This window comes from Cervus elaphus, chromosome X (assembly GCF_910594005.1).
Source record: "Cervus elaphus chromosome X, mCerEla1.1, whole genome shotgun sequence".
Lineage (NCBI taxonomy): Eukaryota > Metazoa > Chordata > Mammalia > Artiodactyla > Cervidae > Cervus > Cervus elaphus.
This window is the reverse complement of record NC_057848.1, coordinates 123,743,869-123,759,332: the sequence shown is the minus strand read 5'-3', so window position 1 is coordinate 123,759,332 and position 15,464 is coordinate 123,743,869. Positions and strand designations below refer to the sequence as shown.

The 15,464-nt window shown below is 42.6% G+C and overlaps 1 protein-coding gene across 7 annotated transcripts in view; it reads left to right on the top strand.

Moving 5' to 3' along the window:
- Positions 1–12,394, top strand: part of PHF8 (PHD finger protein 8) — a 103,571-nt gene extending 91,177 nt beyond the window's left edge. For all 7 annotated transcript variants that reach the window (XM_043896038.1, XM_043896036.1, XM_043896039.1 and 4 more), the window contains 3 exons: positions 4,575–4,684; positions 8,542–8,878; positions 9,788–12,394. In XM_043896038.1, coding sequence (XP_043751973.1) covers positions 4,575–4,684; positions 8,542–8,878; positions 9,788–9,876 — 536 coding nt within the window. In that variant the 3' untranslated portion in view covers positions 9,877–12,394. The remainder of the gene's footprint in view (positions 1–4,574; positions 4,685–8,541; positions 8,879–9,787) is intronic.
- The last annotated feature ends 3,070 nt before the right edge of the window (positions 12,395–15,464 follow it).

The following is a 15,464-nucleotide window of genomic DNA, read 5'->3' as shown; positions in this document are numbered from 1 at the left end:
CAGGCAGACAAGTTACAACTCTGCCTTAGCCTTCACTTCCTGCTTTGCACAGCCTCAAAGTCAGCCTTTCCAGATTATGCTCACAGCCCCTCTGCATGCAGAAGTGAGATTTTGGAAGCCCTTAACTGCCATTTTTGCTGATGTCATTCCATCATGACCTACTAAATATCAATGATTCAGTATTCATCTCTATGCAAATGACTTTTTCTTCTATAATCATAGTACTATTATTTGACACCTGAGTAAAGTAACATTTATTTCCTAATATCATTTAATACCAAATGCTTATTCAAATTTCCCCCAATTATATAAAAAATATCTTATATAATTTGCTTATTTAAGCCAGAATCTATTCAAGAACTATACATTTCATTTCCACTTAATCTTATTCATTATTTAAAATTTTATGAGAATTTTCAAGTGTGTAAATGTAAGAGAGAACATAAACACCCATATTCTCAATACTTTGATCCTACAGTTGTAATATTTTGCTATATTTGCTTCATTATCTGTATCTATCTGTCTATAGTTTTTGCTGAGCCACTTTAATGTGCAGCCACTGTAACATAGTATCTTACCCCTTAGTACTTCAGTATCTCCTAAGAATAAGAACACCCTCCTGCATAACCACACTACCTTTGTTATACTTAACAGTTAATAATTCTCTAAGATCTTTTAATAACCCAGTCCATGATCAGATTTCCTCAACTATCCCTACAAAATGTCTTTTATAGTTTCCCCCCCAAAATCTGGGTCTGGTCAGGAGGTTAATTTTTTTTTCAGATTAAAATAACTTGCTCATGTGTTAACAGGTCAGGATTTTGGAAACGACACAAGGGGGACAGCTTGTGTCTATTCCTTGATGTCTGGGATCTCAGCTGGAATAATTTGAAGACTGGATGATCAAGAGTTTGGATCATCTGAAGTTTCATTAACTCATGTCTGGTGCCTGGGCTGGGAAGACTCAAAGGCTAGAAGTACCAAGCAGAGTGCCATTATGTGACCTCTGCATGTGATGGTTAATAGCTTCCTTACTGCCTGATGGCCTCAAGGCAGTCAGACTTCTTATGTGACTGCTTAGGGCTCTTAAGTGTGAGTGTTCCAAGAAGCAACATAGAAACTAAAGTTGCTTTTTCTGACATAGTCTCAGAAGTCATGCGGTGTCACTTCTGTCACATTCTATAGGCTACAAATCAGTCTTCTCAGGTTCAATGTGAGGAAACATAGACCCCCCCCCACCTATTAATAGGAAAAGTGTCAAAGAATTTGGGATCTTGTTTTAAAACCACCACACATACAAAGTTATGTTGTTGTTTAGTTGCTAAGCTGTGTCCTGCCCTTTTGTAACACCATGGACCCCTCTAGGAGCCTCTGTCAGTAGAATTTCCCAGGCAAGAGTATTGGAGTGGGTTGCCATTTCCTTCTCCAGGGGATCTTCCTGACCCGAGAATCGAACCTGCATATCCTACATTGCAGACGGATTCTTTACCACTAAGCCACCAGGGAATCTCTGCAAAACTATAGAGAACACTATAAAATACACCCCAAGAATCCATGACTGAAAATTGTGCAGTAACATTTTTGCTAGGTTGGCTCCAGATCATTTTTAAAACAAATCAAACATCACCTTTAAAGAAAGGACTTCACCCTCCTGAATTGCCTGTTCTAGAATTGGCATACTGCTTATACAGAAAGTCTCCTTTATAGTAATAACAATAGGTAACCAACCAAGGAATCTTTAAATATAGATCCAATAGTACCACCACTTCTTTTTTTCTATGACATTTTTTCCATTAATTAAAAAAAGTGAAATTCCATATACCCACCACTGAGAATCAAGTTATAAAAATTTTGCCATATTTGACTCATCTATAACTTTCTTTTTTTAAAACTGTCTAAAGCAAATCCCAGGTAGTGTCACTCCCTCCCTCTCCACCACATACTTCAGTATGCATCTCTAAAGTATACATTTTCTCACATAACCACGGTCCTGTCATCATATATAACAATATAATAATTTGATAATTTGCCTCAATGTTACCTAATACTAACTCTGTAATCAAATTTCCTTAACTGTGTAACAAAAAAGCACTTTCATAGTGGATTTGTTTAAATCAGGATCTGAACAGGGTCCATATGTCATTTGGCTCTCTTGTTTTTTGAATCTCTCTTAATCGAGAGAAAGCCCTTCCTTTCTTGTTTGATGCTGTTGAATTGTTACAAAAACTAGTGTAATTGTCCTGTAGCACATCCCACCTTCTAGATTTGTTTGCTTCCTTGTGACATTGTATTTTTAAAGAAACCAAGCCAGTTATCTTGTAGGATGATTGTTTGCCCTCAGTGTCATTTAATTTTTTAAAAATCTGTTGTTTCCTGAAAACTGGAAGTAATATGAACTGCTTACTTGATGTCAGGTCTTTGGCAAAACTACTTCCCGGGTGATGCTGTAAATTTCCTATTGCATTATGTTAGGAGGTGCATGAAGCTTGCCATCTTGCTGTTAGTGACAGTAAGAGGTGAACTCCTGATCTCACCATTATAAAATTCTTTTTTTTTCTCTTGAGACTAGCAAGTAATCCGTAAAATAATACTTTGGTACTATCTGAATATCCAGTTCCCTAAAATCAGTTAATTCATTAGGGCTTGCAAACCTTTGGTTTTCTTCCTTTTTAAAAAAAATATTTTTCTGGGCGCCTGATGACCTCAGCTAGCGATCAGAAGTTGTTTTGTGAAGTTTGCTCTGCATTCAGTTATTCTTTTGATGAATTTGTAGGAGAGAAAGTGGTCTCCCCGTCCTACTCCTCCGCCATCTTGGCTCCTCCCCTAAAAAAAAAATATATTTTTAATTGGGGGAAATTGCTTTACAATGTGTGTTTGTTTCCACCATACAGTAACACAAATCAGCCATAATTATACATATATGCCCTCCCTCATGAGCCTCCCTCCCTTCCCTCTATCCCACCCCTTTAGGTCATCATCACAGAACACCAGCTTGAGCTCCCTGTGTTATGTAGCAACTTCTCAGTAGCTATCTGTTTTACACATTAGGTAGTGTATATAATGTCAACACTACTTTCTCCATTCACCCCCCTCTCTCCTTCCCCCACTGTATCCACAAGTCCATTCTCTATATCTGAGTCTCCATTCTTCCCCTGCAAATAGTTGCCTCAGTACCGTTTTTCTAGATTCCATATATTTGTTTTAATATGTGATATTTGTTTTTCTCTTTCTGACTTACTTCAATCTGTATAATAGGCTCTAGGTTCATCCACCTCACAGGAACTGACTAAAATTCATTCTTTTTTATGGCTGAGCAATATTCCATTATATACATATGTGGCACGGTTTCTTTATCCATTCATTTGTTGACGGACATCTGGGTTGCTTTCATGTCCTAGCTGTTGTAAATAGTGCTGCTATGAACATTGAGGTCATGTGTCTTTTTCAGTTATGGTTTTCTCAGGGTATATGCCCAGTAGTGGAATTGCTGGGTCATATGGTAGTTCTATTCCTAGTTTTTTTAAGGTATCTCTATACTGTTCTCCATAGTGGCTGTATCAATTTACATTCCCACCTACAGTGCAAGAGGGTTCCTTTTTCTCCACATCCTCTCCAGCATCTATTGTTTGTAGATTTTTTGATCATAGCTGTTCTGACTGGTATGAGACGATACTTCATTGTAGTTTTGCTTTGCCTTTCTCTAATAATTAGTGATGTTGAACATCTTTTCATGTGTTTACTGGCCATCTGTATGTGTTTGGAGAAATGTCAAACCTGTGATTTTCCAATTTCGTTATTCCTTCTACATTTATTAGCTGCCATCTTCTGTAAAGAGCTTTCCCTCATCATCTGGGGCTGTTTGGTTATCCTGAAATACAATTCCTATATAAAATGTAGGATGAATAACTATTTTTTCATTCAAGATTGTTAAGACAGTATAAAAAAGGTTTTACAAAAAGATGATCTTCAGGAATTCATAGCCTGGTTATTAGACAAAATAGCACACATTAGCATTAGGGAATGAGACTGGATGGTATGTGTTATGTATTAAGTGACTTGTACATAAGTTCAAAGGAGGGAGGGGTCAGTGTGAGCCAAAGAAGCCCTAGATGTTTTGCATAGAAGATTGATTTTGGCTTGCCTTTGAATAATGGGCAGGTTTTAAAGAGGTGGACAAAAGGGAAGTGGGTACTCCAGGCAGTGTGGATGTTGGGGATGAGGGCACAGGGGGAGAGGATGAGCTGTATATGTTCTGGAGGTATATATAATAAGGAAACCATTCTGTCTGTAGAAGCTGAGGATATAGGAGTGGAAATAAGGTTGGGGAGGTAGGTAGGGAGTAGAACATGGACAACTTTACATGCCAGTTCAGGGATACTAACTTTTATCTTTTAATCAGTGTGTGTTTTGTGTACCTTGGGCATTTGTAAATTAGCCTTTTACCCACTGGGAAGCAAAATCTGGCTTTGTAAAAAGCTAGATGGAGGAAAACTAAGGAGACACCTTTTGGGGGCTCAGGGGTCATGAATATGATTGGCATTCAGATAAATGTCTTCATCCTGTTCTCTCTGCAGCCCGTGTAACCCCAACTTTACCAAAGCAGGACCGTCCTGTGCGTGAGGGGACCCGGGTAGCTTCCATTGAGACAGGCTTGGCTGCAGCAGCTGCAAAGTTGGCCCAGCAGGTAGGTGCTGACACTTAGGCAATGGCTCTGCCACTGATCATAGTTTGATTTAAAGTCTCAAAACTCAGACCTTCGGGCTGATAGGATCCCACTGTTCTCATTGGGAAGTGGGTAACTTGTGACCTTTATCCATGGCAGTATTCCAGCTCTCTCCTATATCCTACATATCCCAAATGACAAAGCTACTTCCACAGGTCACACAGTTGACATGATTTACGGTGAAAGAAAATAAGGGGCCAGAGAAAAGTGCTTGCATATATCACTTGGGTGTGTAAAAACCTCTCATATGGGAAGGACCAGGTGTCCTTGGGTGAGAACATTTGGCTTCAGATGAAGCTCTGAGGAGGTGACTCAGTTGAGTGCACTCAATTTCTCAGTCTCCCATTAGTATGGGAATTTTTTTTCTTTTTTCAGAAAGAGGCTTTTCTTATCCTCTATACCAGATCCTACTGCCTTGATCTTCACCCTCTGCTTCCCAAGAAAGCTTCACCCACCAAGTTTTGCCCTAGAACCAAGTTGACTTCCTAGCATGTTATAGTTTTCAAAGTTCTTAAATGTGCTCCACCCACCAAGTTTTGCCCTAGAACCAAGTTGACTTCCTAGCATGTTATAGTTTTCAAAGTTCTTAAATGTGCTCCACCTGGGAGCAGTTGGAGGCGAGTCTTATGGTTCTCTCCTTATCAACATCCCCTTATATCCCACATCCTATAGCTTAGAGCATTTATTCACCATCAGCTTTATGTTAGGTGTTTCCATGTGCAGTGTTTCATGTAATCTGTCCAATAGCCCTGTTCAATAGGCGATATTTTCATCATTTTACAGGTGAAGAAAATGAGGCTCTCTTTAAGTGACTAGTCCAGGATAATACAGCCAGTAAATGGAGGAGACAAGATTCAAACTCATATCCTCTAACTTCAAATTTCATGTTACTTGCTGTTTAAATAAAATGAAATAATTAAATGTCCATATGATTCAGTAGTTACATCCTATTTAAATTAACTTTTATAAAAAAATAAAAATAAATAAATTAACTTTTAATAGAATGTTGGTTTTAATATGATGTTCTGTGAAGTTCTAGAGTTACTTAGAAATGTCTTGGAGACTTTTGATGGGAGCCAGCAGAAACCAACCAGGCCAAGTGGCCATTCTTTGTCCAGAACTTCTCTCTGTTATGTGTACCATGTAAGATGTAATTTGAAAAAAAAAAAGAGAGAGATTTGACTGCTTTAAATAAACAAATTAATTAAAGTTGTCCCTTCTGAGGAGTTCACTTCTGGTTGAGTTCATCAGGGATGACCTCAAAGAAGAAGTTTTGAATTTGGGAAGTGTTTTGCAAGCTAAACTTTTGGAGGGGATAGGGAGGCATTCCAGGATAAGGGAATTCCTTGGTACAGCACACAAGGCCTTCTTGATTTGCTCTCTGGTTACCTCTCCTCCCTGACCTTGTGTCAGCCCTTCATGTATGCCATTTATACCAGTCATACTGTTGCATTACGGTGTTTATATTCATTCTGTGTATCAGATTGTCTCAGGCCTCTGTGCCTTTGCACAAACTGTTCCCTCTGCACATTGGGAATCATACCTTCTTAGATGCCTTTACCTAACACCCCTTCACACCATCCACCACCAGTTTATTTCAGTGGCCTTCTGTGCTTCCATAGCATTCTCTCATGATACTTATAGTGTGTACTTTTCTGTGTTTCTTATTAAACTGTAAGGGCCTCAAGGGTGGGGACATGTCTAATTTAACTTGGTATCCCTACTATGTTAAGCATGTGTTTAGTCATTGTTGATTGAATGAATGAATGGATGGATGAACAGATTTTTCTGGATTATAGACTTCTTGTTGGGGAATGGAGTAAGACAGAGTTTAAAAAATGCATTCTGAAGCCAGCTGCCTGAGTTCAAATCTTCACCCTTTCACTTAAGCAAGTAACTTAATTTCTCTGTGTCTCAGTTTCCTCGTAGACTCTGAGGATTAGCTGAGGTAATAAGTGTAAAAGCTCTGAGAACAGCACTTGCCACAGAGTAAATACTATAGCCACATTAACTTTTCATCATTATCATTACAGGTTAGCTAGATATAAGTGGCCAGACTGTGGAAGACCATGAATGTCAGGCCAGGGAGTTTGTATTTGGGTGGGGACTTGCTAATGGCCTTTTGAACAAGGGAATTGATAAGGTAAAAGTGGCCCTGTCATAAGATAGATTAGTCTTCTGTGGGGGAATCTGGATGAAATATATGAGAAGGAGATTAGCAACAAAGGTAGAAAAATTTAAGTGACCTAGGTATGAAGAGATAATTTCTGGATTTCAGATGAGAGAAATGGGGTCAGAAACAGGGTTCTTGGTATCGATGGCGTAGCAAGCACTTTGGCTGAGAAAAGAGACTCTGAAGACAGATGGTTCCCAATTTGGGATTATGTGACACAACTCTTTATTCATCCCTCCCATTTTTGTTCCTATATGTGTGTATGTTAGTCGCTTAGTCATGTCTGACTCTTCACGACCCCATGGGCTATAGCCCACCAGGCTCCTCTGTCTATGGAATTCTCTAGGCAAGAGAACTGGAAAATGACAATCTTTCTGTGCCAGTTTCTTCTCATAAAATTGAAATTATAGTTCTTATTTCTTATGTTTCATATGAGTATTAAATGAGTTAAATTATAGAACAGTGCTTGGCATGTATTACTAATATTATTATTCTTGTCCTAGAAATTCCTATGGTAGCCATAGCCTGTCAGATCTTCCAAAGGCAAGAATAGGCCTCTGTTGCCAAGAGAAGGCAAAGAAATGTAATCACTAAGTTGGTCTGTGTGGCTGTGTAGCATTTCAGAAGGTGAAGTCATTCACATGCTCCCAGCACCACTTTTCCAGGTTCTCAGGTGTCCGGGTACTCATTATAAAGGTACTCACTACACAGTGGATAGTATATCCATAGAGGGATGGATGGGTGAAACCCAATATATTGCAAGAAGTGACACAACTCCTTATTCATCCCTTCCATCCAAAATTGAGATTTTAAGATCTAGTAACCTGAAGGACTGTCCTTTATTAAAAGAAAAAGACCAGAAAGAAGATGTACGAGATGAAGATAAAATAATAAGTTTACCACTTACTGAGTACCTATTATTTGCTATGTGTTTTTATATTATTTGATGTTGCCAACAACCCTGGAAAACAGCTATTGTTTTGCTCATTTTACAGATGAGGCAATTGAATTTCAGAAAGGTTAGTAACTTGACCAAGGTCATCCAAATTAGGGAGCACAAGCATAGATTTAAACCCAAATTTAGTTCATTCTAAAGCTGCTGCTCTTTCACTTGCAGATGTCCCATTTTGAGAAGTGTGCAGGGTGGGTATTTTAATATACCTAGTTGAAACCTGAACCCAGCAACTCTTCAGCTGTGTGGCTTTGGGCTCAAGTTACTTAATATCCCTGTACCTCAGTTTTCTCAGTGTAAACTGAGAGATTTTCCTTCTCAGGGATGTTCTAAGGATTATATGAGGTCAAACATTCAAAGTGCCTCAGCTGCTAGCATAAATTTAGCTATTATTATTAGGCATGTCCTTGGTCCACCTCATAAATGGCAATGCTAGGACCAAAACCCAAGTTTCTGAACTCATTTATCCTTCTGTTGCCACTGTACTAATTAGTAGCAGTGATGACTGAAGATTGGATGGTACTAAAGGACCTGTGGTATTGGAAGGCCTGTGTGTTCTATGTACATACATCCAAGCTAAGCAGGGTAGTTGGGGGGGAACCATACTGACCACCATTTAGTTTCCTTTCTGGGGAATTTTCTTCTCTTTTATTCATTCCTAAATTCTCCTCTCTTACTTGGCTTGTGTTTTAGGAGCTACAGAAGGCCCAAAAGAAGAAATACATCAAGAAGAAGCCTTTGTTGAAGGAGGTAGAACAGCCTCGCCCTCAAGAGCCCAATCTCAGCATGGCAGTACCAGCCCCAACTCTGGCTGCTACACCCCAGCTTCTCACCTCCTCATCACCCCTGCCTCCTCCTGAGCCTAAACAAGAAGCGCTCTCAGGAAGTCTTGCTGACCATGAGTATACTGCTCGTCCCAATGCCTTTGGCATGGCCCAAGCAAACCGCAGTACCACACCCATGGCCCCAGGTGTCTTCCTGACCCAGCGGCGCCCTTCAGTTGGCTCCCAGAGCAATCAAGCAGGACAAGGTATGACTGCCACATGGTTGTAGAACTGAGAAAGATCTTAGGATCACTGGCTTCAAACCCTAAGCCCTCTGGTAAATTAAAACACCCAGGAAGGACACTGATGGGCAACCTAAGATGCTTGGTTTGACCTCATAGTTCGTGAAGAGACATTGGTGTTAAGCAGAGATTAACTCAGATGTGAGTTTGGAAAGATCTTTCTGGTGGGCCAAAGTGGAGGGTGAGCTGAAGATGGGAAGTCTAGGAAGGAGATGCATACACAAGCCCAAGCTGTAGTGAAGAGAGGCTAGGGCTCTGGCAGAGGGAATGAAGGAGGGGATAAATTGATCAAATATGGAAGAGTTCATGTGGGACGTAGGAGGTAGTTTGACATGGGGAAAAAGGATGGGGAGGGTTCAAGCCCTCCTTTTCCTCACTTTGGCTCTGAGAGTACACAGCTCAAGGGTGATGAGATTGGTGTGGCATTGGGGTGAAGAGGATAAGGGTTTCTCATGAAGCAAGGCCCGGGGGGTGGCAGCTTCAGGGACACTGAGCTATAATCACTAACCAGGCACTTGTTCAATCCTGATGGGCAGGATAAGAGGATGGGGAGGCACAATCACCTCCTTGCAGAATTTAGGAAGGAAAATGATTGGGACTAAAGAAATCAGTGGGGAAAAAGAATCAGACAGAGTAACCAGAAAGTCTGTAGCCACTGCAGGAGGTCATAGAAGGAAGAGCCAAAGCATGTGGTGTTGGATGGAAGTAATTAAGGAGGGCTTCTTGGCCCAAGATGGTCCTGGAGACAGGCATAAGGATTGGGAGGCTCTGTAGGCAGAGGAACAGGATGGGGATGGCTCAAGGACAGTTGGTGCTGGAGCTGCTGCCATCACCCTTACCATAGCCTTTGCTTACTTCTCCTTTCCCCCACAGGAAAGCGTCCCAAAAAGGGCCTGGCTACAGCAAAGCAGAGACTCGGCCGTATCCTGAAAATCCACAGAAATGGCAAATTGCTTCTGTGAGCCCCTTTGTGTTCTGCCCCTCACCCCTTCATCCCCATTGCCTTCTCCATTGTCAACTCTCGGGGCACTCCTGGATCCTACCTGCCCCGGACAAGGTGCTGAGGCGCATTGTCCTGCTTTCTTGGAACTGACCAAAGGCACGGACTCTTCCACGGGCCACTTCACCTATTCCCACAACTCCCTTCCCCACTTCCACTAGAGCATCCTGCCTTTCTTTTCCATATCTCTGAGTAGCAGGTAAATGAGAGAGTTTTCCAGCTGACTAGAGCCCTCTTTTTTGCTACTCCAATCCATTCCCCTTTCACCAGCCTTGTCTGCCCTTTACTCTCATCCCTATTTAAAGCTGGAAGGCAGAGTGAGAAGAAGCATGAGGAGAGCCTGGGCTCCTTGGTGTTTCCCTGGTCATGAAGTGGGAGGCCCAGCACTCAACACTTTCTGCAGTTCTAGCCCTGTCTCCAGAAGCCTACCCATCTCTGCCCATTCTCCTTCCTCCCCTCAGCCCAGTGGATGTGTCTCACTCAAGACTCATTCCTGGGAGAAGGCTCTGGCTTCAGCCCCCTCTTGCCAAATGCTTTATGGAAATAAAGAGGAGGGCCCAGAATTGTCTTACTGCCCCATTTCCAGGGTGGCCTAGAAAGCCCATGGGCTGACTTCATTCATCTTTGGAAAGAAGAAAGATTCCTGTCACTTCTCAAGGTGGGGACAGGACCAACACCCAAGACTTTGGTTGAGACTTTGTAGCCTGTTGGAGGAAGCTACTTTTGGGTGACTATAGACAAAGCCACCTCTCCCAGGGTGAGCTCTAGGGATTTGCCTTGAGTTTGAGGTACTGCAGAACATTATCCACATAGCTTTGGCTGGGCACCAGAAGGCAAAAACCATCTCCCAGAAGCTTGAAAGCATCTGCCACTGAAGCAGATAGCCCTTGCTCAATAGCCTGATCCCTTCACCTATACCACGGAGCACAGCCTGACCTCCTGGAGAGGATGTGGCAGGACAGTTCATCTCGGGTTCTCCATCAGGAGCCTCCCTGCTTCTCTCCTCACCTTGAGGTCTTGGTCTGAAGAAGGCTACAGGACTCACACTTTCACTCTTGGGGCTCTATACTCCCAGATGTCAGGTAGATGCTCAAGCAGAGTGCTGACAGGTCACTCAGAACCCCGAGTATAGGAGTGGTGATGCCCCTCTGTAAAGGAGCAGATCATGATCCTCCCACCCTCTCTTCCCTTTGTGAATGTTTCTATTGTCCAGACAGAGCCCACCCCCTTCCTGGCCCTCCCCTAGCTCTCTCCACCTCCACCTGTCTTCCCTCCCTGGTGACCTGGACTGGATGGAGAATGTCTCCCTCTCTCCATTTTTGGCACTACCCAAGTGGAGTGCTTCCTTGTCCTCTACCCCTCACCCCACTTTAATGTCACCTCAGTTTTCCCAGTGCTTCTGGGGAACCTAACAGCTACCATGCAGGCTGCAGGGAATATGTGAGGCTTCCTTAGTCATCTTCATGTCACCGTTTTGTCTTTCTTTTCTCCACAGCCCCACATCTACTCTCCTTCATTGGAATCAGGGGTCCCTTAGCCCCATTTGCCTTTTCTGTCTTTTGGGACCCCGGGGCCAAGCAGTCCTCCATCTAGTTACACCAAAGGCAGAAAAGCCTGGCTACCTCCCCCCAGCACTTGGGGTTACCACTCCCCTCCCCTCTGTTTCTGCCCAGCTTTGCTTTTCTTGGGGATTTCAGAGCAACAGAGGGTAGTGACGGGAGGGAGGGAGGGCAGCCTGTGTCCCTATGTAGGCAACTGCCTGACTAGGCCCTGACTGCTATAACCAAGACCAGGACCCCAGCCCTTCTGCCCATTAACAACTTCCTCCCCTTGCTCTTTCAAAGGCAGCTAATTACTAGCATATTCCCCCTGGTTCCAGGCCTCTTTCCCCTCTGTTTCTTTGTTAAAAGTTTCTGTGGAGCTGAAACCCAACCTCAGTTTGACTGGGTTTCTGTTTAATTTAGTTGGGCTCTCAGAGCCTGCTGTTTGTTGTTTTGTGTTTTAAATGAAAAGCAAGTTTACCCTCAGATTTATGCTTTTCCAAAGAGGCTAGTGTATTTTTTTTTAATGTTTCAGGTTCTAAGTGAGTTGGGAAGGGATTGGGAGTGGCCATAACCAAGGTTTAGAACATTGTGAGAGAGTTACCTCTGGTCTCTAATCCCCAGCACAGAGCTGGGGGTTGGAAAGGGGACAGGGAGAGAGGATTTCTATTTACCTTTAATATATTTTTACAGAAAAGCAATTTAAAAACAAACCCACCGCTTCTGTACATGTCTAAATATATTTTTAGAAGTGGGTAGGATTGTGAATTTCTGATGCAGGGCCTTTTTATAAACAGGTTAGAATAGCATCATACAGACTTCTCTGTTGTTTTTTTTTTTTTTCCCCTGTTTTTTTCTTATGTTGTGTTACTAATGTAATTTATATTTTTTTTTTGATCCTTCTTTTCCTATAGAGATAAAAGTGATTTATCTTGGCAATTGCTTTGCTCGGAATTCTTTTTTATTTTTTTATTTTTTTGGTGGTGGTGGTGGGAGTGGTGGGGTCTTGGGGTCCAGGAGTATTACCTTCTGTTTACATTCCCTCTGTTGCTTCCATCAACTCAGCTCTTCCCTCGTGCCCAGCCTTATACCTGAGGTGGGGATGGGATAGGATCCCTGCCCTCACAGGAGACACAGTTCATACACCAAAAACAGATAATCGAAAGTACAGTGAGCAGAAAAGTGTGCAACAATTCAAAGGGGCCTGACAAGTTTGTTGGGAAGGCTTTCCATAGCTTCCATGGGCTATTTTTACTGGCTATACCTGTATCCTCTTTCTGTGAATGTGGAGTTGTGGGGTTTTTATTTTTTATTCCCCTTCTTTCTCTCTGACATGCTTCTCCAGACTGCACTTGATTACTGTGTTTAGGGCCACTGCAAATGATATAATTATTAGAGCTAGCATATCATGCTTATTTCCTTGTGCCAGACGTTGCTCTTAGCATTCTATTTATACTCATTTCATCGTCTCCAATAGCTTCATCCTACTGATGAAGGAATAGGCAAAAGAAACTTCTGACATCACACATCTTACAAAGTGGAGCCAACCTGGTTCCACACTCTGTGTTCTTATCCTGTCACTCTGTTCTAGCACCTGTCACTGATAACTGCTACCATTTAAGTGCCTTTTCTGTGCCAAGGGTTGGGCTAGGGATTTTACCTGGGATATGTCATTTAATCCTCACTGACAACCCCAGGAGATAGTTATTAGCCCTATTTTACAGTGAAGGTGACTGAAGCTTGCCACTGGCCTTCCATAGCAGGATCTGCCTGACTTGAAAATCCATGTTCTTTCCTCTCATCATGTTAGAAGATCTTTAGCAGCTCAGTGACCCAGTAAATGTTTATTGAGCACGATGTAGCATTGAGAGTATGTCCTGAGGAGAGCCTCAGGGGTGATGTTGGAAGCCTCAGTTCCAAATTTATCACCACCTGGACTCTCTCTCAGAGAAGGCCATGGCACCACACTCCAGTACTCTTGCCTGGAGAATCCCATGGATGGAGGAGCCTGGTAGGCTGCAGTCCATAGGGTCGCTGAGAGTTGGACACGACCGAGCGACTTCCCTTTCACTTTTCACTTTCATGCATTGGAGAAGGAAATGGCAACCCACTCCAGTGTTCTTGCCTGGAGAATCCCAGGGACGAGGAGCCTGGTGGGCTGCCGTCTATGGGGTCACACAGAGTCGGACATGACTGAAGTGACTTAGCAGCAGCAGGACTCTCTCTGTGACCAAAGGCAGGCTGCTTACTGTCTGAGGGTCACTGTAAAAGAAGTTTGAACCCAATCAGGATTTCTTTATTTTGGAGATTTTGCTTCTGTGTCGCTGGGGTACGGCTGGCTGGGTTTAGCACCTACTGGTTAAATGACTTCCCCCCAGCTCTCCCAGTATGAATCTTGACATTGGGCAGGATTTAGATAGAGAAGATTCTTGTCTGGAGTATGGGGAACTGTGTCTCCTGGTAGAAAGGCAACAGGAAAGAGGAGGGATTTTAGAGCCCTTGCAGGAATGGTGGGCTGGGTTCTTTTTGTCACCGACTCCCACCCCACCCTTTCCAGTAAGGGGACAGAGCATTGTCACCAGCCTCAGAATAGCAGATAGGAGTCTTGGTCACCTTACTCCTCGTAGGATAGGAGGTACCAGCAGATAAGAGGCTTCTGTCTGAAAAATGGAAAGCAAACAAGAGCACCCAACTTCAGTCTTCTCTCCAATGTGAAGTGGAAAAGTGCACAGAACTTGTCACTAAGAGCCTGCCTTCTCAATGACTAACCAAGTAATTTGGGGGATATTGCTTATCTTGATACCAGTTTCTACATTTGTCAGATGGAATTATCTCAGCTATGAAGCCCTCTGATGCATTGTCACTCCTCAATTTCCTGGATGTTGTGATGCCCAAACTGAATCTCTAGTCCTGACCTGTCCTTACTACACACCACACACACTTCTGCTTGCCTGTGTTGTATTTCCTGCCTCAAGTACACAGGCTCCTCACTTTCCATCAAGACCTTGTTCATACCAAGTTGACTGAAATGGCATTTGCTCTCCAGTAAACTGAGTGGAGGAGAAGAGCACCATATGGTACAATGTGGTGATAGAAATGAGCACAGGATGCCGGTCAGGGAAGCTGGGAGTTCAGACAAGGCTTCCTGTCTGGGTGTGGAGTGGGGGAGACAGGGGCAGAGGGAGGGTGGGTGGGATGTTTGAAGCTGAAGGATGAAAATTAATTAGCCAGTCAGGCAGAGAACAGTGGGAAGAATATTCCAAACTAAGGCAATAGCATGAATAAAAAACAGGAGTGGAGGCAAAAAAAAAAGAAAAAAGAAAAAACAACCCACATGCATATAGAGGACAGGCAATTTAGTATAACTGTAGCTGTGACTTTCATCTAGGGGAACATACAGAGTCTCCAAGAGGGAATTTGTAGTTTGAGAAGTCATATGATAAAAATTGATTAGTTTTTTGGCACAATATTTATTTTAAAACCTCAGATAATGGAGGATATTTAATTTGATGTTTGGCAAAGACTTAACTGTATCCTGTGAATGACAGAGAACCACTAAAGGGTTTTAAGCAGAAAATGGCATGATCCAACTCGCTTTTTAAAAAGATCCTTTCTTTTTACTGAAAGAAGCATGTGGAGGGTACCATCTTCTAATGCCCTATCAAATACCACTCCCCTAAGGAAGCCTTCACCCAATTCTGTAGTTGATTCTGACCCTTTTCCGGACTTTTGCATCTCATAAAGGGTGGATATTCCAGGTCATTTCCAGGAGGCTGACCCATGGAGTCAGCCACTCATACAACACAAGAGATAGAAGTTGCACTTTTCTATCCTCATTTTCAGCTTTAACTCTCAAGAAAGTTCTCCTTTCCTATAGGACCACAACATAATGCCAGCACTCAACAATGAATGTGGTAAGAGAGATACAATATCCATTTTATATTTTCCTTGTCAGGAGTCCAGCAAGCCTCTGTCATATTCCATCCCATTCTGTCATACACAACTTTTC